The sequence below is a fragment of the Nyctereutes procyonoides genome, unplaced genomic scaffold, assembly GCF_905146905.1.
Source record: "Nyctereutes procyonoides isolate TBG_1078 unplaced genomic scaffold, NYPRO_anot_genome, whole genome shotgun sequence".
Taxonomy (NCBI): domain Eukaryota; kingdom Metazoa; phylum Chordata; class Mammalia; order Carnivora; family Canidae; genus Nyctereutes; species Nyctereutes procyonoides.
This window is the reverse complement of record NW_026575160.1, coordinates 17,491,400-17,516,825: the sequence shown is the minus strand read 5'-3', so window position 1 is coordinate 17,516,825 and position 25,426 is coordinate 17,491,400. Positions and strand designations below refer to the sequence as shown.

The 25,426-nt window shown below is 55.4% G+C and overlaps 1 protein-coding gene across 4 annotated transcripts in view; it reads right to left on the bottom strand.

Annotated features, from left to right (window-relative positions):
- The window catches only part of ADCYAP1R1 (ADCYAP receptor type I), a 58,389-nt gene extending 33,210 nt beyond the window's left edge, over positions 1-25,179 (bottom strand). For all 4 annotated transcript variants that reach the window (XM_055314820.1, XM_055314819.1, XM_055314821.1 and 1 more), the window contains exons 1-3: positions 25,097-25,179; positions 14,299-14,438; positions 12,678-12,783 (exon numbers count right to left, since the gene is read on the bottom strand). In XM_055314820.1, coding sequence (XP_055170795.1) covers positions 12,678-12,783; positions 14,299-14,349 — 157 coding nt within the window. In that variant the 5' untranslated portion in view covers positions 14,350-14,438; positions 25,097-25,179. The remainder of the gene's footprint in view (positions 1-12,677; positions 12,784-14,298; positions 14,439-25,096) is intronic.
- Between the last annotated feature and the right edge of the window lie 247 nt (positions 25,180-25,426).

Below are 25,426 nucleotides of genomic sequence, written 5' to 3'. Positions count from 1 at the left end.
TTTTCCCACCCCTGTCTAGTTAAGGGGTAAGCCATCCTCTCAACGGGACCATGGTCACCTCACTCAACCCCACAAGGCTATGATGATGATCTTTTCGAAAGGAAGATCTGGTCAGGTCGTACAGCCCACCCCCAGCAGAGCATATCTGTCAGAGGACCTACCACCTCAAGTCCTTAATGTGGCCCCCAAGACCCAGCGCTGCCCCCCCTACGGCACATGGGGAGGGGATGAGGCCTTGGGACAGTGGTTCCTCCAGGGGGAGGGCATGAAGTGAGAAGGGCATGGAGATGGGAGCCCCAGGGAACCCCACATTTACCAGGTGGGCAGAGGAAGTATACACAGTGAATGTAATTCCTAAGAGAGGAGCAAAGGCTGAAGAGGGAGGCAGCTGTGTGGAGGGTCCAACAGCTGAGTAGTTTCAGGAAAGGCCCCACACCCTGCTGAGGGGTCTGTACGAGGGCTTTGGAGAGGGCTTCCTCACCAGATAAGGGACAGTCAGCGGGTGACGGACACTGTCCCACCTCAGAGCTGTCGTGAGGATTAATGAATTCATACACGTAAAGCCCTTGGAACTCCAGGCTCCCTCAATGCATATTCACTGCTGTTGTTAGCATTAATTTCATTATTTCAATTAGGTGTCCCTGAGAATCATTCCCCTGAGAGAGGCCCAGGCAAGGAGATGAAGCAGAGCCCTGCAAGGTGAGGACAGATTCAGTGGAGTGCCACCAACAGGTCACAGAGGACGCCTGGGCAGGCGCTAAGCAGGGCCAGAGGACCGAGGGTGGCCTTGTGGGCTCCCAGCCTCTCTGCTGGGGCCCGTGACTGACTAATGGGCCGCGTTTGGACAAGAAGGCATCCAGAGCTTCCAAATGCGGAAGACCTGCTCTCTCAGAATTCAGACCTGGCTATTTTGGAATTCCTACCCAGTCACACCGGCCTGGAGTCTCCTGGAATGACCAAGTTCCGGAGCTGGAAGCACCACAGTAAACTCTGAGGGTAACACACCAGGAAGATAAGGACACCGGGACCACAGCCATAGCCCGTCATGGCTGAGTCCCGTTCACCCCACACAGCAGGACATCCAGCGGGCACGTGGCTGCTTATGACAGCACGTCCCTGAAAGAGGCGCAACAGCACACCTTTGGCTGTCATGGTCCACGCAGATCGTGGAACGGCCGTGGAGCGCGGCTGGGTGTGGCCCCGGCCCTGGAAGCCCCAGCCAACAGATGCTCCCTTCATGTGGAACACCGGGCCCGGCACAGCCAGCTGCTCCCGCCAGCTGACATTCCTGAGGTCTCAGGGCCCCTGAGATACAGGGAGCATGGCCACGAGGGCTGAGGCAGGGATGCCATGAGGGGAGATGGGGGCCCCCAGGTTGGAGGTCAGAGGTGTAGAGGCGTGGTGGGGAATCCATTCTCTTGACAACTACTTACTGAACCCCTGCGGCGCCTACCACACCCACCAGGCCCAGGGCCACAATGGTGTAGAAAACAAATCTAAGAAGTTTGCCAGTGAGGGCAGAGGAAGCAGAAGGGCACCTGCATGGCAGCCTTAAGCCTTGAATTCTGCGGACTTCTGCCAAGGGCTGACTTCATGACGCTGGCAAGTCTCTACCCACTCCACCCTGACTCAGTTTCCCTGTGTGCACTGTGAGGGCGGGGTGTCTTGAGGGTATACTCAACTCTGGGTGACCAGAGCTCCAATTTGGAACAGAGATTCACTCAGGACCTGCGGGTGCCCTGAAGGGTGGCTGGGGAATCCGGGGCTGCCCACCCTGGCCCCAGGGCCAGGACAAACATCTCCCAAGGGCTACCTGCCAAGGTGCCCCACCTTACCCCACGGCCTACCACACTATGGAAGCCCTCCTTAGGTTCCCAGCCTCGTTCCCCTCCAGGGGCTAAGGTTCCTAGGGGCAATTCCTACAGCACAAAGGCAGGTGGAAAGACTAGAACTAAAATCCATAACTGGAGGGTCCAATCCCAGGGTCTGGGTTTAGGGGACTGTAATATTAAGATATAATAAGAATTATATATTTGGGGATCCCTGGGTGGCGCAGCGGTTTGGCGCCTGCCTTTGGCCCGGGGCGCGATCCTGGAGACCCGGGATCGAATCCCACGTCGGGCTCCCGGTGCATGGAGCCTGCTTCTCCCTCTGCCTGTGTCTCTGCCTCTCTCTCTCTGTGACTATCATAAATAAATAAAAATTTAAAAAAAAAAAAAGAATTATATATTTGGTCTTAGTCCCAGCTTCCAGGCAACACTCCTAAACTAAACCCATGGAATTTCCTGACAAGGGTGAAGGGAGTGTCTTTAGTTATTCAAAAGCCTCTTTCAATCATACCTGAGTTTATGCTAAGGAGGTGACTCTTGGGTGACCCTGGCTGGTTGCTAGGGGGAACCAACCACATGACTAGAAGGTGGGGACTTTCAACCCCACCCACCAACCTCATGGGAGGGGAGAGGAGCTAGAAATTGGGTAATCACCAATGGCCTAATGATTTAGTCAATCATACCTACACAGCAGGATTTCCATAAAAACCCTAAACAGTGGGGTTCAAAGAGCTTCTGGGTTGGCATACACACCCACATGCTAGCAGAGTGGTGCAAAGGGACAGAGGCTCCTGCACTTGGGATCCTTTCGGACCTCACTCCATGAACCCCTTCATCTGGCTGTCATTTATATCCTTTATAGTAAACTGGTAAACTATGGTGTTTCCCCGAGTCCTGTGAGCCATTACAGCAAATCATTGAAACTGAAGAAGAGGTAGGTCATGGGAACCTCCGACTTGTAGTCAAGTCAGACAGAAGTGTGGATAACATAGGGACCCGTGATTTGCGATTGGCATGTGGAGTTGGGGAGGTGACAGTCTTCAGACTAAGCTCTTAGCCAGTAGGGTCTGTGCTAACTCCAGGTAGTTAGTGTCAGAAGTGAATTAAATTATAGGGACACCGATCGGTGTCCACAGAAAACTGGAGGATTGCTTGGTGTGGAAAGCCACACATTCAATGTCAGAAATGCTGTGAGTAGAGACATGGTTTTCCTTTAGGGGACAATGTCCCTGATCCCATCAGGAGCTCACAACTCTCTGCCCACCCCTCTGGCCTGCATCACTGCAGTCACAGGAGACTCAGGCGGCCACCTCGAGGTTTTCCAGAATGCCCCACTCACACTTGCACAGCTCTCACCTCTCAGCCTGTCCCTGATGGAGGTGGTGTGGGTTCTATCCCCTCTCCCCTCCTCGATGGGGCCTGCTCTGAATCCCTCCAGTAACCCCCTCCAGGCAGATGAGGAGGATACCATCTGGGCTCTAGAAAAAGCCTTGGGTTTCTCTAACTGAGGACAGCAACTCGTTTTCCTTCCACCCCCACAGAACACAACCAGCTTCTCTACCCCCATCTGTTCCAGACTCTAGTCCCAACAAAGCTTAGTTCTGTTGGGACTGGAGGATCTCAAGACACCTTTTCTCCTTCTACCCACCCCCCCTCCTTTTATCTTATTTTTCTTCTCACTCTCCCTTCCCCTCCCTCTTATTCACTCACTTACTCAAGAAGTTCTGTATCTATAATATGAGTCGGATGCTGCCGAGCAATACAGAGTGAATAAGCGGCCAGGTCTCTGCCTGCACAGAGTTTATACTCTGGTGGTCAAATAAAAGAGTTTGCATTTTATGCTAAATGGTAAGAGCAGCCCTTAGATTAGGAATTGCCTACCTGTTGCTACTGCAACAAAGCAAACTCAGTGGCTTAAATGTCACAATTTCTTACCTTGCAGATCTGGAGGTCAGAAAGTCCCAGACTGACCACACTGGGCTAAATAAAATCAATACATCTGCAGGGCTGTGTTTGTTTTTGTTTTAGTTTTCTTTTTCTGGAGGCTCTAGCGTGAATCCATTTCCTTATCTTTTCCAGATTCAAGACATTCCTTGCCCGGTGGTGGCCCCTTTCACCATCTTGAGAGACAGTAGATAGCATCCTCAACTCTCTCCTCTGACCCGCCTGCCTTCTTCCTTCCCTTATACGGACCCTTGTGATTATATTGGATCCACTTGAATAATCTAGGGTACTCTCCCCATCTTAAGATCCTTCACTTAATTACGTCTGCCAAGTACCTTTTGCCATGTAAGGTAACACACTCACAGGCTTTGGGGATTAGGGTGTGGACATCGCTGGCAGGGGCACTCTTTTGCCTCCCATAGATGCGGTTTAAGACAAGGAGTCATATGACCTGATTCAGCTCTGTGGGGAGGTAATCCATTTCAAAAGCAGCCAATCAACACGGGACCTATTAGGATATGGGCCTAAGTCCAGGGGAAGGTGGAGGGACTCTATTTGGAGCCAGGACAGGCAAGATGCAAAGGCATTCTGTGTTGGGGAGTCTGGATGCGGGACTGAAGGGCCTGGTGACAGACCAGCTGTGGCTGGCAAGCTTGCCCCCGACTGCTGGTGCTCACCCTTATCACGTGACTGGGTTCTCCCGAGGGTAAGTGGAGATGATGAACTGCTCTCAAAGGCATCCCTCACAGGCTCCATGCTCTTTTTCTCTCTCCTCTCTCTGTGGCACCCTTGGAGGCCACATGTTGAGGGTGACAGTGTTTTAAGGCAGAAGGAGCCTGGGGCTCTGAAGGACCCCTGCACAGTCAAGCTCCGCCTCCTGACTCTGCCAACAGCTGGCCTATGAGCTGTGCTTGCAATAAAGGCTGTAGCACCCAGGCTCCAAAGTGTTAAGGGTTTTGTTGTTGTTACCGCAGTGAAATCTAGGCTACCCTGACTAGTGCAGTGGGAGAGCTACCCAAGACGACGCCTGGATTTCTAGCTTGCATGTCTCTATGGCCAGAGGCGTTAGCCATTCTCCACAGTGGAAAGAACTGGATGAGAAGTAAATGGTGGAGGGTATTAGGCAGGCTAGAGCTCAACAGTTTTGTTTGGAGTGTGTTCAGTTTGAGATGGTGCCAAGAGCCAAGTGGAGGCAGATTTCAAGCAGGCGGTCAGATAAAAGTCCAGAGTGCAGACGGGGGAAGTTGGAGCAAGAGAATAAGGAGTGGTCAGCACAGGGTGCTAGGGAGGACCACGGACCTGGGTGATGGGCCTAGTGGGAGGGCGTGCATTAGAGAAGTGAGGAGGGGCATCTGGGTGGCTCAGTGGTTGAGGATGTGCCTTCGGCTCAGGTCATGATCCCGGGGTCCTAGGATGGAGTCCCACATTGGGCTCCCCCTGGGGAGCCTGCTTCTCCCTCTGCCTATGTCTCTGCCTCTCTCTCTCTCTGTCTCTGTCTCTCATGAATAATAAAACCCATTTAAAAAAAAAGAGGAAGAAGAAGAGTGGAGTAGAGGGCCTGGTCCCAACAGAAGAAGAAACACAGCATTTAGAAGACAGGGTGGCAAAGAAGACTGAGGAGCAGTGGCTAGGAACCCAGGGAAAACCAGGGCAGATTAGCAACAGAGCAACCAGGAAAGCAAGCTTCAAGGAGGCTGTGGTCAAGTGCATCAGTCACCGGTCCCCTCTTCTCCTCCCCCTGGGAGAAAGGTCAAAAATTAGAATGGCTCCTATGCCCTGGGAGAGCTCTCTGCTTTGACACCCCCAAGCCTCCCTATTCACCTCTCCTCCAGTTCTCCAATTCTACACAAAGTCTGCCTGTGCCCTCCTAGCTCAGTCTGCCCCCTGCCCCCTGCCCCCCACCCCAGGCCTGAAAGCCTCTAGGGAACCTGGGCAGGGGGCTCCAGCACAGCTGGGATCCTGCTCAGGGGAGAGCGCTGTGCACACTCTGGGGGGATCTGAGTTGGGGGGGCTGCTCTCACTAAGACACTAGACACAAAGCAGCCATGGAGACGCGGTGCCTCGTGACAGCAGGAGGGGGAAAGACCACTTGGGCGCACTGAACAGAGAGAGAACACAAGGGCCATTAGCCTCGACTGGAACAAAATAAGGAGCTAATCGCAGGTTGTCATGGTGATGATTTTGTCCAGTTCCACGCAGTGTTCAAAACCCATGAGACCAGGGGCACCAAAGGGACTCAGACAAAGACACAGTGCTCCCTTGGAGGATGCTTGGGTATTGTTAAAACGAGCCCCTCATTTTAGCACACGGTTCCAGAGTAAAAAATGATTCGATTTACCTCACAGCCAATATTTCTGATCCATAAAATGGGGACCAGCTGTGAGCTCAGTGCTGGGAGGGGGGGTCGATGGGGAAGGAATGAAGATGCAGTCCTCCCCTCTGGAAGTCAGGGGTTCTCAAAGTGGGAACCGCAGGCCAGGGACAGCACAGGAACCTGCCAGAGATGCAGACGCATTCAGGCCCCGCCCAGACCCACTGAGTCAGAAACTCTGGGGTTGGGGTCCAGTAATTCTACGTTTTGACAAGCCTTCCAGGAGGTTCTGATGCAGGCTCGAGTCTGAGAACTATGGGACCAAGGGAAAACCAGTCTGGACAGAAACGGAACCGACTGTCAGAAGTGAGGGTCCCCGCAGACCCCAGCCTTTCCCATGCTGAGCGCCTGTTCAGTCTGAGTGGCTGGGAGGTGCAGTCAAGAAGCTGATCTTGCCCCGGGGCTGGGGAGCCAGGGCACCAGCCCTTAGGTGGCGCCCTCCTCCAGGCCTCTCCTCGTGTGGTGAGAGTGGAGGTGGGGCTGGGGCGAAGCGCTCTGCACCCTGACAGGCTTCTGAGGTTGCAGCAGAATAGCAATGAGCAGGCTTCCGCATCTTCCCTCCTGCTCCAGCCAAAGCCACCGCGGGCCTCTTTCATCTTCTCCAAAGCAGGGGGACCCCCAAGGAGGACCACACCCAAGCAGCCCCACTTACATGCAGGGAAGGCCTCCAGGCTGCCGGAAGCCCCACAGCCCTGCAAAGAGGAGGTGCTGGCCGGACTCGCTTGGGCTGAGCAGAGGACAAAGCAGGCCGTGCCTGTGACCTGGGTGGGCCCGGCGACTCTTTAAGAGTAGAGCCCCCGTTCCCACGCATTGGAGTCCTTTCTCCTTCTCTCTGGGCACAAGAGCACCGCCACACAAAGGGCAGCCCCCAGTTGGATGGCAGACCTGGGCCCTGTCCCAGAGCTGGCTCCAGTCCTCCGTGTGACCCAGCCAGTGACTGCCACCTCTAGCCTCAACCTCTCTCTGTGTCTCATGACAGAGCTGGACTCCATGTGGTCCCAAGTCCCACTGAGCATTCAGGGGTCTGGAACGAGGTACAAAACCACTTAACAGATCTCCTCAAAACAGTCCCAATAAACATCTTTAAAACACCCCGAGGATGTTGTGAACAAAAAACCATGCAGGCAGCTTTCGCTCTTCTGGCCTCGCCTGGCTTCGCTACCCTCTTCAGCTGTCTGTGGAACTCTGGTCCCACCCTGTCACCCTCACATCTCTCTGCCCCTTGGCTTCCACTCTGAAGGCTGCTCTGTGCATTACCATCCCAGTTCTCTTTAGGGTGTCCTAGGGACAGAAAAAGGGTTGAGGGGTTGACAGGAAGCAGGTGCCTTCCAGGGAGCCCCCCACTGCCCCAGCCACACACACACACTGTAGGATGGACACACCTCATCTCTAGTAGATTAGTATCCTCATTCCAACACACTCGCTTTAGAATTTAAAAGAATGAAGGAAATATACGAAATGCATAGAAATACATTTTTCAAGTATAGCAAAGCATGACTGTGAGTTCACAACTCACAGTTACTGGAACAGGCTGACAGATTTTCTTTTTCCATTTTCTTTTTTTTTTTTTTTATGATAGTCACACACAGAGAGAGAGAGAGAGGCAAAGACACAGGCAGAGGGAGAAGCAGGCTCCATGCACCAGGAGCCCAACGTGGGATACGATCCCGGGTCTCCAGGATCGCGCCCTGGGCCAAAGGCAGGCGCCAAACTGCTGTGCCACCCAGGGATCCCTCTTTTTCCATTTTCAAGTACACTTCGGGGCAACAGCTGACCTCTGGCCAGAGTTCTGTGCATGGTGCATATGCTTAGGGACAAAAGGGGGGGAGGTGCGAAGAAGAGGTGCAGTGGGAGGGCTGGCCTCTCGGTTCACCCGAGCACAACACCATGCCAACTGCCAATTCTCCGTTACATTCACATTTGGCTCTCGGCTAGGAATGAGCTCCCAGCCTGGCTTAGCTGTGCTCAGGGGGCTGCTCTCTGGTCCAAGAGGGCATGAGCATCCAGTGGATGCCATCCTCTGGCCACAACAACAGCTCTCAAACTTGGATATGCTTTAGAATCATCTGAAGGCTTTTAACACATACCTCCAACAAGCACCCTACACACACCAAATGCTAATCACGTTGGTGTGGGAAGGGCCTGGCCATCAGCATCTGTTAAGTGCCCCTAGGGGTTCTAATGCCCTGCACAGCGCAAAGAGATCAACTGCTGTCTGGCTTTCCCAAGCAGGTGTAATACGAAGCCAGGAAGCCTAGCTCAACTGCAATGACAAGGTTGCCCCCAGGACCTGAGGCTCGTACACAGCACATGAGCAAAATTAAGACCCTAGCAAACTCTCCCCATCTGCTGACCGCAAGATCAGTGCTCTCCCAGAACTTCAGCATTGGAGAGATGCCCAGAGGCCACCCGGTCTGAAGCCCCCCCGAAGGGTTCTTCCAACCTCAGCGTGTAGGGCAAAGCCCCTGCTGACCAGAGGCCTGAAGTGAGCCAGGCTGGACACTTCTGAGCCTCCCCTTGCCAGGCCCTGTCTCCTTCCACAGCACTGGAGGTGAGGCCTAGAGGGTCACTAGAGGCTGAGGCCTCCTGCTATCCTGGCCCTTAGAAACACTGATGCCCTTTAGCCAAGTGAAGTGCAGGCCTCGGGGAGCACACTGAAGGCCGTCCTCCTACTTCTCTCTCCAGCCTCATTCCTCTGCCAAGTGACATTTCATTGCACAAGGGGGGTGGGAGCAGTTGGTGGTTATCTCTCGGCTCCTCCTCTGAGCCACAACACAGTGTAGCAGTTAACGGCAAGGACTGCGGAACTACCAAATGCACATCCTGGCTCCTCCCTCCCTGGCCGTGTGACCTACCAGGTAAGGGGCTAGCAACCTAACCTCTGTGAGTCTGCATAGCCTCAGCTATAAAATGGGAGGAAAAACTCTACCCAGCCCATAAGTCGGTGAGGTTACATGAGCTACGCCGTGCCACTCCGTGTGGGGGAAGATTCGGAAGCTGTCCTTGGTGTTCAAGTGTGAGCTGTCACAGTCCCCACCCACTGAACTCACTGCTCCCTTCCTATCTTTATCAGGGGTCATCCCCCACCTGGAGCTCTCTCTCCCCTTCCCATGCTTCTCCATCTGCCCTCTGCAGCCTGGATCTGGTTCCCAACCCCTCCTCCGGTCTTCCAGAAAGCCCTTCCAGATTGTTCCAAACTGTACTGATCTGTTTCCTGTAGAGATCTCCACACTTCCCCAGAACTCAGATCTAGTAGAAGATGGGAGACCCTGGAGGCACTCCATACCGTAAGATGACAACTCTAAGTAACTATCATGTTTTTGTTGAGTACTTAGCAAATGCCACATAGAACCCTTAGCATTTCCCATGACTGGCATTTAATGCAATAATGCTAGGTAGTACACATCTTTTCCTCCATTTTTCAGACAGAAAAATGAAGGCATTAAGTGCCCTTTGCAAGATCACATGGCTGGTGAGGGGGGCTAGAGCTTTAGTGGATCGTATCCTTCTTCCAAGGCAGCGGATCCCAATGGTTGAGGGCACAGAGTGCCCAACTATAAGTTTCACCTCTGGATCTTACTGGTCTCCAAGCAAGGTACATAATCTCGGTGGGCCTCAGTTTCCTCGCTATAGAATAGGGGTAATAACAGACCCAACCCTCTAAGTTTCTGGAGAAAAAAAGCACTAGCACATTGACTGGCACATGGTAAGTCTATATAAGTACTGGCTACTAACATGATCCATCCCACCTGCTCATTTTAATAGAGAAGGTTCTGAGGCACAGAGAAAGAAAGAGCTGTGGAGGTGGTGATCCAGCTGGGCCCTCAGTCTCTTCTTTGCCACCTGATGGCTGCCTTTTGACTCTACTTAATAACATCTCAGCTTCGTCTATAGAGCCCCATCCTATGACTCATAGCAGGACAATAGGGAGAGGTAAGAGAATCTTTAGGCAGACTGTAGGAGGGTGTAGACTCCTCTCTGCTCTGGTCACTCAGAGTCAGAGGAAAGCTTGCTTCCGGAAGACCCCTCCACACCCTGCCTCTTGCATGCCCAGCCTGAATGCCCCTTCCTCCTTGAAGCCCTCCCTGATCCCACCACCTCCACTCACCCTGCGCAGCATAAAGTACTTTCTCCTTCCACTGAATTCCCACAGCACCAGCTCCACCTCTCCGCCCTGGCATGACCTCTGTGAACTGCATCCGGGCCTATCAGTCTCTCTGCAGTCCCCTACCTGTGGCCTTGCCCTACTCAATCCAGGCCAGACACTAAGATTCCAATTTGTCATATGAGTGAGCGAGCGAATGAGTGGGTGAGTGAATGAGTGAGAGTGAATGAATGGGTGAGTGAATGAGTGAGTGCATGTATGAGTAAATAAATGAATGAATGGGTGAGTGAATGAATGAGTGAATAAATGAATAAGTAGGTCCGCAGATGAGGGAATTTCTTCCACAGGCCTGGGGTTCCTCACCCAAGTCCAGGTTTGAGTGTGACCTGTGGTCAGCCCTGACTCACAGGGCCCCTGGGCCCCTAGGCCACCTCTCTGTAGCCCACTCCCACCCACCCTCATTCAGGGTTCCAGATACAGGGAGTTACCCATTCCCCTCCCCCACCTCTTCCTGCTAGGGTTCCTTCAGCCGAGAATGTTCTCCCCACCTCCCCACTCATCCATCCCCCAGCTCTCACCTGCCATCAAGCGCCTGCTTGTCCTAAGCCTCGCTCAGGGGTTTCAGCCTAGCTTCTCATCGGAATTGCCTGGGGAGCCTTTAAAACTCATGACTACAGCGGACCGCGGTTCTGATTTAATTGGTTTGGATTGTGGCTTGGGTAAATTTTTCTAAAAGCTCCTGATGATTCTAAAGTGCAGCCAGGTTTAAGAACCAAGGATCTAGTTTGAATACCACCTTTTCCATGAATCCTTGCCCACCTTCCCCACAGAGAACTCCTTTCTTCCTGTCTGGAGCATCACCTGGGGGTGAGGCCCCCCAACTCAGCACTGGCCTGCCCACTCCTGGGAGGGTGTCCATCCTCATATTCATCTTGCTCATGCTTCTTTGAGGGCACCCCTGTGGCCAGGCCCTCATGCTCTCCCCCAACCCAGGGTTCCCCAAATCACTGTGCAATTAACCTGCATGCAGCTCACCAGGCCTGGTCCCCACCCCACCTCTACTCTTCCCTCCTGGATGCTTCTCATTGCTCAGAGACCTCCAATGCAGGAACAACTGGGGCTAGGAGGCAGGACACCTCAGCCTCACGCCCACTCCCACCCCCATGTGGCCTAACAAGTCATTGCCCCCAGGGCTCCCCATGTCCCATCCCTGAGACCAGAGGCTTGGACCAGATATTCTTTTGGTCTCCTGCAACTGTGTACTCACCTGGGCCCCCTGCTTCAGCTGCCCTGGGTGAGAGGGCCTAGAATCCACTTTCGGCTTCAGTTAGGGCTGAGCCAGAGCCTGGCCTGGAGGGAAAGGCCAGCCTGGCCAGGAGCAGCTTCATTACCAGTTAATGCTCACTGACTACACAGGGAGCTCAGCCCGGAGGGACCATTACATTTAACTGGGCTGCCGATTAATCAAGGATTTAAACAGATGGTGCTCAGAAGAGCTCCTCATAAATGAGGAGGATCCAGAGGGAAAAGTAGAGCCCTCTAGTCTGGGCAGAGAGCCCCACCCTCCAGCAACATAGGCACAGGTGAGGCTCCAAAGCCTCCAGGGATGTCCCCAGCCCCGAATCCCCAGGCCCTCTTCTGCCCTGTGGGCCTGCATCCCATCTGCACCACGAGTGCAGAGAGGAGTCAGCAGGAGAGGGCTTACACAGACTCCTGGATCCCCGCCAGGAGCCACCCCATGCCCTCGGGACACTTGGAAAAGGTGGGAGGGATTGGGGGTTGTCACTGGGATTGGGGGTGTTTCAGGCATGTAATGGGGAGAGCTATGACTGCTGAGTGTCCTGCCGTGCATGGCCCCATCCAACACCAGGAGGCAGCACCCCCCACTACATCACTGCTAACAGCAGCCCCAGGAAAAGCTCTGTACCCAGCAGGCGTAGGAGTGGGGTTCCTGCTGTAGCCTCATTCCCTGGCTTCTGGCGGAGCGAGTAGAAGAAGCGGGGAATGACCCCACACTGCCTGCTTTGGGTTGACCAGGTGCTCTCCGGCTCGGCCACTGGCAACAGCTGTGTCCCTGCTGCCACCAGGCCCAGGCTGCTTGCTAATAAGCTCACTAACAGCCGCTCCTCAGCGCAGACACCAGCCCGATCCCAGCCCCCGTGGGATCAGAGGCAGCCACATCCAGCCACCCAGAACTGCCTCCTCCAGAGTGAGGCATCCTGAGCAGGCTGTCCCCCAGGAGGGCAAACCCGGGGCCACTGCCCAGAGCAGATCCAGGACTCCCATCACCCCAGAGGGTTTTCAGAAGGGCCCAGACACCTATACCCTCCACCACTCTATATAAAATGGCCAGAGGCTGGGACACCAGTTTCTGAAGGCTGGCCTGGATGTGCTGGGGACACCATGACCTCCACACCACCCTACTCACCTGGGAAGGAGTCGTTCAAGCCCATCAGGTCATTGGCCCTCTGGATCTTCTCCAGGCACATGGCTTGCTCCTTCTTGAAGATGCAGTCAGAGTGCATGGCGGTGGCCTGCGAGGGACACACAGGATGGACAGGAGGAGCAAGGAGGAGGCTCACCTGCAAGCCCTGCTACCTAAGCCCCCGGGGCAGTGTGTGGGGGCTTGGGGGGGCAGAAGCAGGAGGAAGATAGTGCCAGAAAGATTTCAGGGCCAGCAGGGGCCCTGACTCCACTTTGCCACGGATACCACGGGGGCTCTTCTCCTTCCCCAGTTCAACGTGCGGCCTTCACTGGATTCCACCCCTCCCTGGGTCTCCGTTTCCACGTGTTTAATAATAGTAGCAAACACACACACAGCACTGTGCTACTGTGTGCACGCATTACTCTGTCATATACATACACCGTCTAAGAGCTCTAGAAAGTGGGTACTGGGCTCATTCTCCATCTGACAGACGTGAACCAAAACACGGAGACATTAAGTAACTTTCTCAAAGTCACACAGCTTAGAGACTGTACAGCCAGGATCCAAACCTAGGCAGTCTGGCTCTAGAGGCCCTGAAGCTACTACTACTGGACTTCGGGGGAGCAAGGAGGGGATGGGAGAGAGAAGGGGCTAGGAGAGCTCATCCTCTCTCTCCTCTGGGGGCTCAGGAAGGAGGTGCACCCCCAGCGGCTGTGGGCAAAGGAGCAGTGGTTGCATTCAGTGGGACCTACTACTGCTCCCATTCACTCCTGCCCCCACGTTACAAAAGCGGAAACCAAGACTCATTAAGATCAAATGTTCCTGCCCAAGGTCACACAACCAGTTAGTGGCAAGTGTGGATTTAAGCCCATGTGTTGCTACCATGACAGCTGTGTTCTAATGCTGTCACTTTCAAGTAAAACCTTGGGGCAGGGATGGTTCCTCAAGGGGTGCCCACAAGTACGAAGGCAGGCACAGGCATCTGAGCTGCTAAGGACAGTGCTGAGGGATCCGATCTAGTTTTGACTATTCACAGGTGTGCAGGCTTCCAGGGAGAGGGCTGAGCTTCTCTGGGGTCATGAGTAAGGCCAGTATGGAGACAGGACTGGCATCCAGGCCTCTGAAGACAGCTGCATCGACTGCTGGTCTAAATTCCCAGGTTGAGGGGCAGAGGCCAAGGCCTAGGAACCCTCCTCCCCGACCCTTCCCTTCTTAGGGAAGACGCATTAGCAAAGAGCAGGCTTCTGAGCTCTAACCTGGCCGAGACTTATGGGCTGGGGATTGGGATCAAAAAGCTTTCTGCAGCTCTAACTAAGGCCCCTGCATACAGTCGAGCAGGTTGTACACTGCACAACTCTAAAGGTTGCCACATCTGCATCATCGTAATAGATTAGTAAATTGTGTCATAATTTCTAGGCAAGTCAGTACAAGATCTTGAAGAAGGGGTACCCTTTGTATCTCACACAAAGGTACTGAATGGCTCGGTGGGGGTTCAGGCAGAGATAACAGCCAGCTGACCTGAGCTTGGCAAAGGACACACAACAGACACAGGTTCTCTGGGGTGTGAGCTCAGGTGAGCCTGGGGCTCCAGTTGGTCAAGGAGGGGAGGGTCCTGGGCCCTTACCACAGGCAGCAGGAGGAAAGCAGCCAGGGAGGCCTGCAAGATGCTGGCCATGACGCTTCTCAATCCGGAAGGAGACTCAGGGCAGCACTGCTTGCCTCCCACTCAGAGCAGCCACTGGTTAACCCCAAGGTGTCTACGGCCTAGAGAGAAAGGAAAGCATGAGTCCTGTGGGTCCCGTGGCAGAGGAGGGGCACCTGACACCCTCCTCACCTGCAGCAAGGCTCTGGCCTACAAGGGTAAGCCCCTCCCTGCCGTTGTCTATGCCTTCTTAATTCTTCTATCAAACAGGCATTTCCTGAGCACTTACACAGTGCTGGGCAGTGGGGATGCGGTGGGGAACACACGGGCTCAGGCCCCCATCAGACCACCAGAAGGGTCTGCATGGCTTCCCCTCTGTAGCAAACAACTGTGTCCCCATATCTCCCTCCACTGCCACAGAGTCCTAGCTGGCACAAGCATGCCCACCTCGAGAGGACATTTCTTAGTCCCTTCTGCTCACAGGTGTGGGCCTGTGATGAAGTTCCCACCTACAGAATATGGGTGGGAGTGACATGCATCACTTCTGTACCATGTGTCCCTCAGGCAGCACACACTCCCCGCTTCTGCTCTTTCACCCTTCCTAAGTGCTAGACCTGGCTGTGACAGTGCCACCAAGGCAACACCCATGGAGTGGAGAGTAACAAACACACCAAAGGGAACCAAATCCCAGTGAGCACCCCACCAGCTGGAAGGCCTGCCTCGCTCTGAACCACTACATAAGAAAGAACTGTGCTTCTACTACGTGTTCACCCCTTGATGCCAGCTGCCGAGCCCCGCCTGCTAACAGACGTAACCTTTCACCCTCCCTCAGGCCACCTGGGCTGCAGGACAAAGCCTCCACCACGGTGACATACAAGACAGTGACTGCCAAAAAGCATGCTCCAAGTGGGGAGGTCCTGGTGGGGACCAGACCGAGTAAAGGGAGCCCAATGGGGAGGATGTGCGAGCCCTGGCACATTGCCAGGGGTAGAGCCTGGTCTGCTTCTAAAATCGATCATTAATGTGTATTCCCTTCAACCCAGCAATTCCGCATCTGGGTCTTTATCGAGAAATATTTGCACTGGTCTAGGGGGAAAAAAAAAGCATATGCAACCATATTCACTGCAGCATCACCTAAAATAGCATCAACAGCACAAAATGAAGCAACAAAGCATCCATCAAGCAGGCACTGTTAATAGGCCCCGGCAGCCATGCAAGGAAATACTACGCAGTAATTTAAAAAATAGTATTTTTATTACTATTAAATTATTATTAAAACGATGCAGTAGGTCGGTGTCAGGACCACCACCATAGGTGCCTGATTCAGAGACCCATGGAGGGCTGCATCCCAACCATTAGTCTCTGCATAACCCCCTCGGGGGGCACAGCTGCCATTACCCTGGTTCCTCTGTGCCCCTGGCTCTCTGCCTACCCATGTGTCCTCCCCTCTCTCCTAGCTTCTCCAAGCTCAATCTGGTGACAAGCAAGGACCCAAAAAAGAGGAAAAAAAATGTGCCGCAGGAAAGCTCAACAAAAGGGGTCCTATCTTAACCACCTGTTGCTCTATCCACCGAGGGCCCACTCAGAAACACTGAGGGAGGCTTCGGGTATCCCCAAGAAATGCTCTGAGAAGTCCAAGGCACCCTGAGGATGCCGGTGCAGGATCTCCCCTGCGGGGCAGGAAGGACTGGGCAGGCTGGGGAAACACTGGCCCCAGCATCCCTGGGCACCCCGAGGACCAGCTGGGCTGGACTCCCAGGCTTTGATTTTTATACCCACTTCCAGGACCCTCCACACCTGGACTGGTCATGCATGTCTTAGCCAAGAGGGAGGTGACTCCCCATCTCAGCACCCTCCAAGCCAGCAGGACCTGGACAAGAGCCAGAGAAGGGAAATGGGTGCACAGCCTGTGTCACCAAGCGGACACAGTGCTCCTTCCTCAGAGGCCACCTCCCTCATACTCCCAGCAAGGTGCCACCATAAACAGGACCAGCTGCTATTTGTCTCTTGGGGGGGGGGGGAGACCTCCGCCCTGGGACACAGCAAGGCTCCTGGAGGAGGACACCTGAGAAGAGCACTTAGAAATGACATCAAGAGCTCCGGGCTCTCAGCGACACTCTGTGATGGCAACAGCACTACCTGCCTCCCTCAGGACGGGGTCCCCCAAACGGAGACTTGCTGCCCCGTCCCCAAGCCCCAACCCCGGTCCGAAGATGTGCTCTGACCTCTTAGCCCACACTCAGCTCCGACCACCCATCAGAACCACTGAGGGACATTTAAAAATACCCCTGCCCAACTGAGTCAGTGTCTCCGGGGCTGAGGCCCCGAAGATCAACGCCGGTTCTGGCTCTCCAGGTAACGCTCATGTAGAGTAGGATTTTAAGGTGCCTGTTTTGACCTTTATTAGAACTGAGAGAGCTGGACCGGAAGAGCAAGCAACTCCCACAACTCTGGGTGCTCTAGGGGCAAGTGGGCGGCAGCACGCAAGCAGAGAATGGATTTGTGTTTGAGAGCTGGCTGGATTTTGATTATATCCTCTCTCTCTCTCTCTCTCTCTCTCTCTCTCTCTCTCTCTCTCACACACACACACACACACACACACACACAGAAGCAGGTCCACAGAGAAGAGCGTAAACACATGTCAACCCCACAGAGACAAAGAGAGACATCCATCCCCAGGGCACCCACTTGAGGCATCAGCACACTGCCACGCACGAGATACGCAAAGGTGAAGATTCCTTCAGGGGCTGACAGGCAACTCCACGCGCATTTGCACACGCACACGCTCTCCCTCGCAGAAATGCAGAAGCACACCCAGGACACAGCGTAAAGGTAGGTACGGATGCAAGCACCCAGCAGGGCAGAGGCTCACGTACGTTTACCAGATCCTGGATCTACAGGAGTAACACGCACACACTGAGTACGCAAAGGCATTCAGATGCACAGAGGCAATTAGATATATTTGGATTCTGGCACAGATGCTCACACACACATACGCACACGCTCGCACACTCCCAGGGGCACGCCGGACTTGCTGGGTGCTCCTGCCTGCTCTCCGCAGGCCAGCACCTCGGCACTGATTAGAAACCAGCCAGAGCCGAGGCCCCACGGCCCCACCATCCCCCAGCTCTGCTTTGTCACTAGGCTGCTTAGGCAATGATGTGAACCAGCCCAGTGACGCAGGGTGGAGGGGCTGGGGTGCTCTCATCACAGGGCCTCATCTGGGTCTGGACCCGGCTTCCCCATTCCCACTCTCGTCCTCTTTTCTTTTAATTGAGATATAATTGACACACGTAGCATTCTATTAGTCCCGGGTACGTGACGTAACGAGTGGATGTTCATCTGTGCCATCGCCACGGTTAAGTCTCGTTCACATCGTCACCACACAGATGCAACATTTCTCTTGTGATGAGAACTCTTAAGATCTAATCGTTCTTAACCCACTAGTGTCCTCTTCCCACCCCTCCCCAGGCCACCCCCTGCCCAACCGGACTCCCCAATGAGAGAGAGAGTGGGAGAGCTCCAGGGCCTTGATCTCCCCCATGCCCCCTGCCCCCAGTTGGGGACCTCAGGGATCATCTTCTCTAGCTTCTCCAAGATGACAGTGTCCCCAGCCCCTTCTGGCATTTCTGCCCCTCATCCGCCCCCCATCCACGCCCTGACACCTCTCTGCACCCTTATTGGACTATGCTCAGAGTTTACAGTTGGAGGCCACTTGCCCCAAACCTGCTCCTCTTGTGGGCCACAGGCACAGTGCCCCTGCCCCCTGAGATCCCGCCCTGAGATGTGTCCCTCCCTGACACATGCCAGTCCTGTCAGCTGCTCCTCCTCCCCCACACCATCCTGGCCACCTCCCCTCTGCACTCCCCCAACCTGCCAGTGACCATGGCACAGGACAAGGCTAGGCCTGGTCACTGTGGTCTGGGGTGGGACTCTCCCCTCCCTGAGGATAAACACTGGACTCTTTCGGCCCAGCCACACAGCTGGCTCAGGACAAGCGGGTCACCGATATTCCAGGCTCGCTCTCTCGGGTGCAGGCTCTGCTGGGGCAACTGGCTTCTGCAACTGATCTGAGAACAATTAAACCCTACTCCCTGGCATTTATGGTGGCGGACGTGGGGACCACTTTGCTAGAGTTTTAAGACTTAGGACTTCAGGAAAATCAGGTTTTCTGTGCCTCGATTTGACTGTCTGTAAAATGGAAATAATAGTAATACTATCTCAGAAATACTACGGTAAGACACCAAATTCATGTAAGTAAACTACAGAGTCTATCGCATAGGCTGGTTCCAACAGTAGGGCCACATTGGTATTAACCGTCACTAATTTCTTACTACCTGTGTTCAGGTTTTTGCACCTCTCGCTGTCACCTCTATCCCCATTGCCCTGTGTCACTTGCAAAATGGGAGCAGCAGGACTGCTACACCTTTATTTGCTAATGACTAACATTTATTAAACGCCCAGTATGTGCGAGGGACTCTTCCAAGCAATTTGCATTACCTCGTTTCACCCGCCCCAAACCTTAAAGTAGTTGCTAGCATTATCCTTATTCTATAGCTAAGGTGACTAAGGCACAGAGAAACTAAGTGACTTCTCCAAAGTCACACAGCAAATATGCAGTAGAGCTGGGAGGGAACCCAAGCCGGCTGGCTCCAAAGCTCGAACACTCCATCCTTACACTCCTGCCATTCTCTGTCTTTGGTAAAGGGAAGATCAGCGCAGAATGCACTGTACGTTGTTCGTGATCCTTCTCACACCTTTAGGGATTGGTCAGCTCCCTCCTGCACGTTATTTCTACATCTGAAATATCTTCCTTGGGAAGAGTTCATTATAGACACACCATTTCACACCGGAGACGGGCTTTAAAGGCCATCTTTCATTACTACTGCACTCCCTGTGGGGAAACTGAGCCCAGAGAGGGTGAGATTCTTCCCAAGGTCACACAGCAGAGAGTACTGGAGCCCTGCCTGGCGGGAATGCACATGTGACAGGTATGTGGTCTAGAGGGGAGTCTGCTCCCCCGTCCACACTCGGGAGGCCCTCTTCGGGCCCCACCAGCGTGGTGGACTGACAGCAACCAACGGGAACAGACTGGAGCAGCCGCCGCGTGCTCGGTGAGCCACTGCGCCAAGCACACAGGAACAGAGTGTCATCAGTCAGCACGCGGGAGCCAGCGGTGACTCACCGGGCTCCCCACTTTCCCCATGGAGTGGGAGGGGACTCAGAGACCCTGCAGCCACTCCCCGCTGCCCCACGACTGCACCTGCAGGACCCTTTCTGCTGCCCTCCGGCTGAGGATGGCCCAGCTCCGGGGACCGGGTGCCCACCCCGCTCAGCGGCTGGCCCAGGGCCCTCAGGGAAAAGCTCTGATTTCCTTCCACCATGTCCTTTGGGGCCAGCCCTTGCCTTCTGCACGCCCCCACGGTGGGAGGGCAGCACCTCACCCTCCTGCTCCATTGGGCCACACAGATCTAGGCCCTTCTTCTGCCCTCATGGGGCTGGCGCCCATCTGGGCTACCCACTACTGAACTCCCCTGGCTGCTCAGCACCCCTCCCTTCACCTCACCGGGCACTGCCAAGCCTGACATGAGACAGCTGACCCACAGGAAGTGGTTCACTGGCCTCCCTTGCTCACCACATACTCCCTTTTTTAGTGCACCTAAGCAGGACCTGCCCCCCACTTCCTTTTCTCCCTCCCAGAGCAGGAAACTAGGAAGGGAAGGCTAAAGGATAAAAACGTTACCCACCCCAACACCCTGCCCCCACCCTCCATGCCAAGTTCACCCTTCAAAGGGAGGAAACTACACTCGCTTCTGGAGAAGGAACAGGGAACCTCTAAAGCCTCTTTCCTCCTCAGTAGGGTCAGAGCTGATGAGGGCCACAGCCCGATGCCTGGGTAATGGGCATCCTCTCGATTGCAGGGCATCCTCTCGATTAATCATTAATGTTGATGCTCCTCTGGGTGTTCAAACCTTCCCCTTTCATAGCCTGGCCACTGAGGTCCTGTGCCCAGTAGGTGACACAACCCAGGTCCCTGGAAGAGTCCCCCACGATCCCACCCACACCCTCCACTTGACACGTGGGAAACCTGGGCTCAGGGCAGGGAAGGGCTGGGCTGGAACGCACACATGCACATTGGGAGTGTTATCCCATCTCACTTACGAGGGTGTGAGGCCCCGAGAAACCAGGAGACTTTCCCAAAGTCACGCTGCAAAGCCCTTCCACACTGAGGAGTCCAGGCACATCTGCTGTCCTGGAAGGGATGCTGGGAGTTCTCTGCCAGGGAGAGACCCACCCCCCCCCCCCACGAAGTGGGATTGAGAGTGGAGGAGAAGGGGAGGAGGAAGCAGAAGATAATAATGGGGGTAGAGGGAGAGTCTGGAGAGCAGGCAGGGGCCTGGTGGAAGGCAGTGGGAGGTGTGGAGGGAGAGGGTGGCCAGGGAGGGAATGGAAGCCAGGAGCAGACCCTTGTTTGTTGACAGTCCAGGGAGCACCTCCCAGGCAGGGAGGGACTGTGAGTGCCTCTCTGTCTGCCTTCCCTTGTCACCCCGCAGGCCCTCCTGAGTGGGCATGAGCCCCTGGAAGGGGGAGCCAGCTCTGATTCGCACGTGACCCCGGCATACAGTGAGAGCCCAGAGACCTCCCCAGAGATCTCTGACAAGTGCCTGGAGAATGGGCTTGGGAGGGTGACTGGGGGTGCTCAGGGGCTCAGCAAGATGTCAGGAGGGTGGGAGGTTGGTGCCAGTCTGCGGGTGCTAGAGACACTGCAGCCTTGGTCCCCGGGATAAGACAGGCGCACTGAAGGGCCCTAAGCTGGGGAGTGAAATGAGAAGCTTCCCACTGAGGCAATACTCCTCAGACGGCTGGCAAGCCGAGCAGAAGGGGAAAAACCCACACGGAGGCCATTCTCCGGATTCAGGGTGGAGGTGATGGCGGGGAATCCCTGGGCAGGGAATGGAAAGAAGGGAACAGAATCCAGAGACTCACGGAAAAGGGGAGAGGAAAGTCTCCCTGGCCCACCTCGGGGCAAATGGCAGGAAGGAAATGTCAGAAGGGAACAGGAGGGAGGGGAAGAAACCAAAGGCAAGACCTGGTTCACTACACAGCCTTCAATCAGAAGCTGGGCCGTGTGGAGGAGCCTACAAAGGAGCTTTTTTTTCCCCTCCGCCAAGCCTTTGCAGTGCCCATTTGTCGGGGGGAGAGGGGGAAGGTTGAAGATGGTGAAGGCAACATATGGCACTGGATGGAGAGCAGCCAGGTATCCTCAAGTCAAGCCCACCTCCCACCACCACCTCTAGGAAGCCCGCCCTGGCTGCCTCTACCTCCGCTGATCGCACCCTTGTCTGAGAACCACCAGCCCTAGATAAGGAGACCCTCCCTCCTGCCTGGGCCATTTCAGGTCTCATCCTGCTCACTGTGAGCTTCAAATCTTGTTGGAAACATGGGGCTTGTCCAGGTGTCCCTGCATGTCCCTCCTGGTAGAGGCGGGCAGGGACCTGGACACAGAGGGTCAATGGAAAAGGGGACTCAGGACCTATTTGGTGAGCTGAAGTGACACGTCGTCATTTCATCTTCATGAATGCTGTCTCCAGGTGTCCTTAGATTTATCACACGTACACAGCAAAGACCTGTCTGGGGTGGGGTGCTGAGGCCAGGCAGGGAGCCTCTCCTGGCACTGACCCATTAAGCAGATGGACACTTGGGGCTCCAGGCAGAATGAAGGGAAGCATCCACGGCCCCTTAGGGCAGCTCGGGCTCCCAGGACTAAGCCCTTCCTCCTTTAATCTTTTAAATCACTTTTCTTCTCTGACCTTAGGCCAGAGGTTGGCAAACACTTACAGCAGGTCCGAGCCAGCCTGTCCCCTATTTTTGTACAGCCAGTGAGCCAAGAAGGGTTTGTACATTTTTAAATGGTCAGGAAAAATTAAGACTCACATTTCGTGGCACATAAAAAATTGTATGAAATTCAAATTTCAGCATCCCTAAGCAGAGTTTATCAGAACACAGCCACGCTCATCTGTTTACGTATCACCTACGGTTGCTTTTTCTGCTACAACAGCAGAACGAAGTAGCTGCCACAGGGTGCGTGGCCAGCGAAGCCTATTTACTATCTAGCCCCTTCCAGAAAAAGTTTGTCAACCCTCAGTCTAATCTCATGCAACACATGCACTTTCTCCATTTGATTCCGTGTGCATCCAGACTTTCATTAAGGAAGACTTTTGTGATCTTCCTGTGGCCAATGTCCGAGTCCCCAGGTATGCAAGATCTGTGTGAGACAGTGTGTCCCAAAGTCCATATGTCTTTCTGCTGTTGCATGTCCTGCCCCAGCCCTGTGGCAGGTGTCACTGGAAACCTACATGCCTCCTAGGCAGTGTGTCACTACCTCTTTGTGTGTCACTGTGGGGGTGGCTGTCACCATGTGCCTCTGACGGCATCCAGGGCTTAGTACAAATGTCGCCGCCAAGGAGTTTCTAAGCCTGTATGTTGCCAGGCAGCTGGACCACTAGGCCCAGCAGGTTCAGTCCCTGGACTCAGATTCCTGTGTCCAGGGGCGGCCAAGGTTTCCCACGCCTTTGGCCCTACCAGGGTAGAAAGCCCCCAACAGTCCTATCTGGGGCATCAGACCTCTGCTCACATACCTCCTAAGACAGAAACCCACTGTCACCCCCAGGTACTGGCTCCATGCTGGGTGGCTCTCAGGGAAGTGAGGCCTTCCTGGCACTGAGCTGGGCTCCCGCTCTGCGCTTGGCACACCTTGGTTCTGCCCTCTGGCAGACAGCACAATGTGTCCTCCACTTAACTGGTGCCAGCCCTTGGTCAATGAAGACTTCATGCCTGGGAGGATAGAGACCCGGGACACTCATTCTGAGGCCACCTCCCTAGGAAGAAAGCCACGTTGTAGCCTTAGCTCCTGTTTTTCCTAGCCCCTTAGCTGCACATACTGATTTGTAAATACCTATTTTATGTGTTTGTGTATTCAACACAAATTGAGGGAGTGTCCCAAAGTAGAAGACTGAAAGGGCAGGATGGCCACATAAAAAAAAAAAAGGCAGGGGGGGGTCCCAAAGTGTTTCTCCAGTCGACCTCCTGCCAGCCTGAACTTTACACAAAAGAGGACTTTAATGGATGTTCTAGCCTGGTTAGTCCTCAGAATGCAGGGAAGGGTCCCTCGAGAGGCTTCCCACAGACACCTGTCCTCACTGCACACAGGGACAAACAGACTAGAGGGAGCCGGGCCCAGATACAGACCCACCAATGAATCATCCATAGAGGAAGGGACCAGGTCCGCATCCCTGGTCACCCTACCCACCTGTTGATGGATTGGTTGGAAGATTTGGCCAAGAGCCCACCCCAGTGTGTTGTTTCCAGTGGGTATGTTCCAATTTCGGTTTGTATCCAGACTGGCACCTCTGCTTGCCCTCCCCAAGGTCAGCGGGGAGCAGGAGCCCCAGATTCAGCTGGGGACTCTGCCAACCCCACCCGCAGCCAGCACCAAACTGAGATTGGGGTCTCCTGAGAAAATCTGGGTGCTGCTGCTGCCCACCCCCAAGCTCATAAATAGTTTTTCATCCCTTTCACTAGTTCACATCCACTCAAAGCCTCAAGCCTGACCTGATGCTTGTCTCTCTCTGCCTAACAGCAGTCCTAAGGCAAGTGACCCTCCACTGATGGTGTGTAACCCCATCCCACTCCCCAGGCACCCCACACACTGGGCTGTGCAACAGAAAAGCTAACCGCTGTGTGTTCCCTTCCTTTCTTTCTCTCTCTCTCTCTCTTTTTTTTTTTTTCTCTTTCTTAGCGGGGAGAGGGGATGCTTTGTGGGACGCTATAGGGCCAGGGTAAAGTCAGGGACACTGACCACACTAAAAGCGTAGAAATGGCCTGGAGAATTCGCAGGGGCCCACCAGCCCTCCCCCAGCAGCTTCCAAAAGGGGCCTGAACTCCTTCCAGTGGTGAGGCTCCGCTCCCCAGCTCCGTGTGACAAGCAATCAGCTTCTGGCCAGGCTCCCTCCTGAGCGGCTAGCTTCCCCCCCCCCCCCCAGCCCTGGCCCCTTCGGAGGCCCTCAAAGCGCCAACATCCCGCCCAGGATGTGGCCCCCGCCTCCCGCAGCTGCAGCAGGAGCCTGTGCCTTTAAGGCGGCCGGCAGGGGTCTCGGGCTGGCCCACTTGGGCCCGGGGAGGCCGGAGCTCCCCCCCCCCCGCAGGCCCCCTTAGGGCGTCTCCTGCGAGACCACCACCGGCGCCCAGGCGTCAAGACCCCATCCCCTCTGCGCCGCGGGAAACCGAGAGACGACGCTCTTTTGGACAATCCCGAATGTGTCACTATGGGGGGGGGCACTCCAGGCTGGCCCCTGCCCCCACCCCCCTGCACAGCGCCTGCCCACCCCTCGGCCCCCGTGGGGACTGCGGTAGCAGCCAGGGCCCCTCCAGCGCTGCCTTCCCGATCCGCGTAGGCGCGTCCGTCTGCCTTGGGAGTAGGGAGAAGGGTCCCTCGGTCTGGGTCCCCCTGGCCGGTCCTGCCCCAGGTTCTCCCTCTGGCGCGGGGGGGGGGGGGGCTGCAGGGAGCTGCTGCCCCAAGTACTATCCCAGATGGGGGGGGGCGGGCGGTCGCGCAGGGAGGGAGCAGCAGCGGGAGGGGCTTCGTTCGGGCTCGGCAGGTTGGCCGCCCGCCATCCGTCGGCGGAGGACGCGCTCGCGGGGTCGCCGAGGGGAGGAAGGGGGCCGCTGCCCCGCGGGGACGAGGGTTCCGCATCGGGAGCGGCGGCCGGGCGGCCCTTACCTGCTCACACCGGGGCTCGCCGCGGGCTGCGGGCTGCGGGCTGCGGGCTGCGGCGGGCTGCGGGCGGACTCGGGCGGGAGGGCGCGCAGGGGCGAGTGCGCGGCCCGCGCCGCCCGGGCTGGAGCGAGTGCGCCGAGGAGCGCGCGCCGAGCCCGGGTCCCCGCGTCCGCGTGTCCGCCGGCGGCCGGTGTCCGGGCCCCTGCGCCGCGCCGTGTGCGTGTGCGTGTGCGCACGCGGGGACCGCGCTCGCGGGAGCTGGAGCCGCTGGAGCCGCTGGAGCCGCCGCCGCCGCCGCCGCCGGTCACCGCCCGGGCCCGGGCGCAGCGCCCC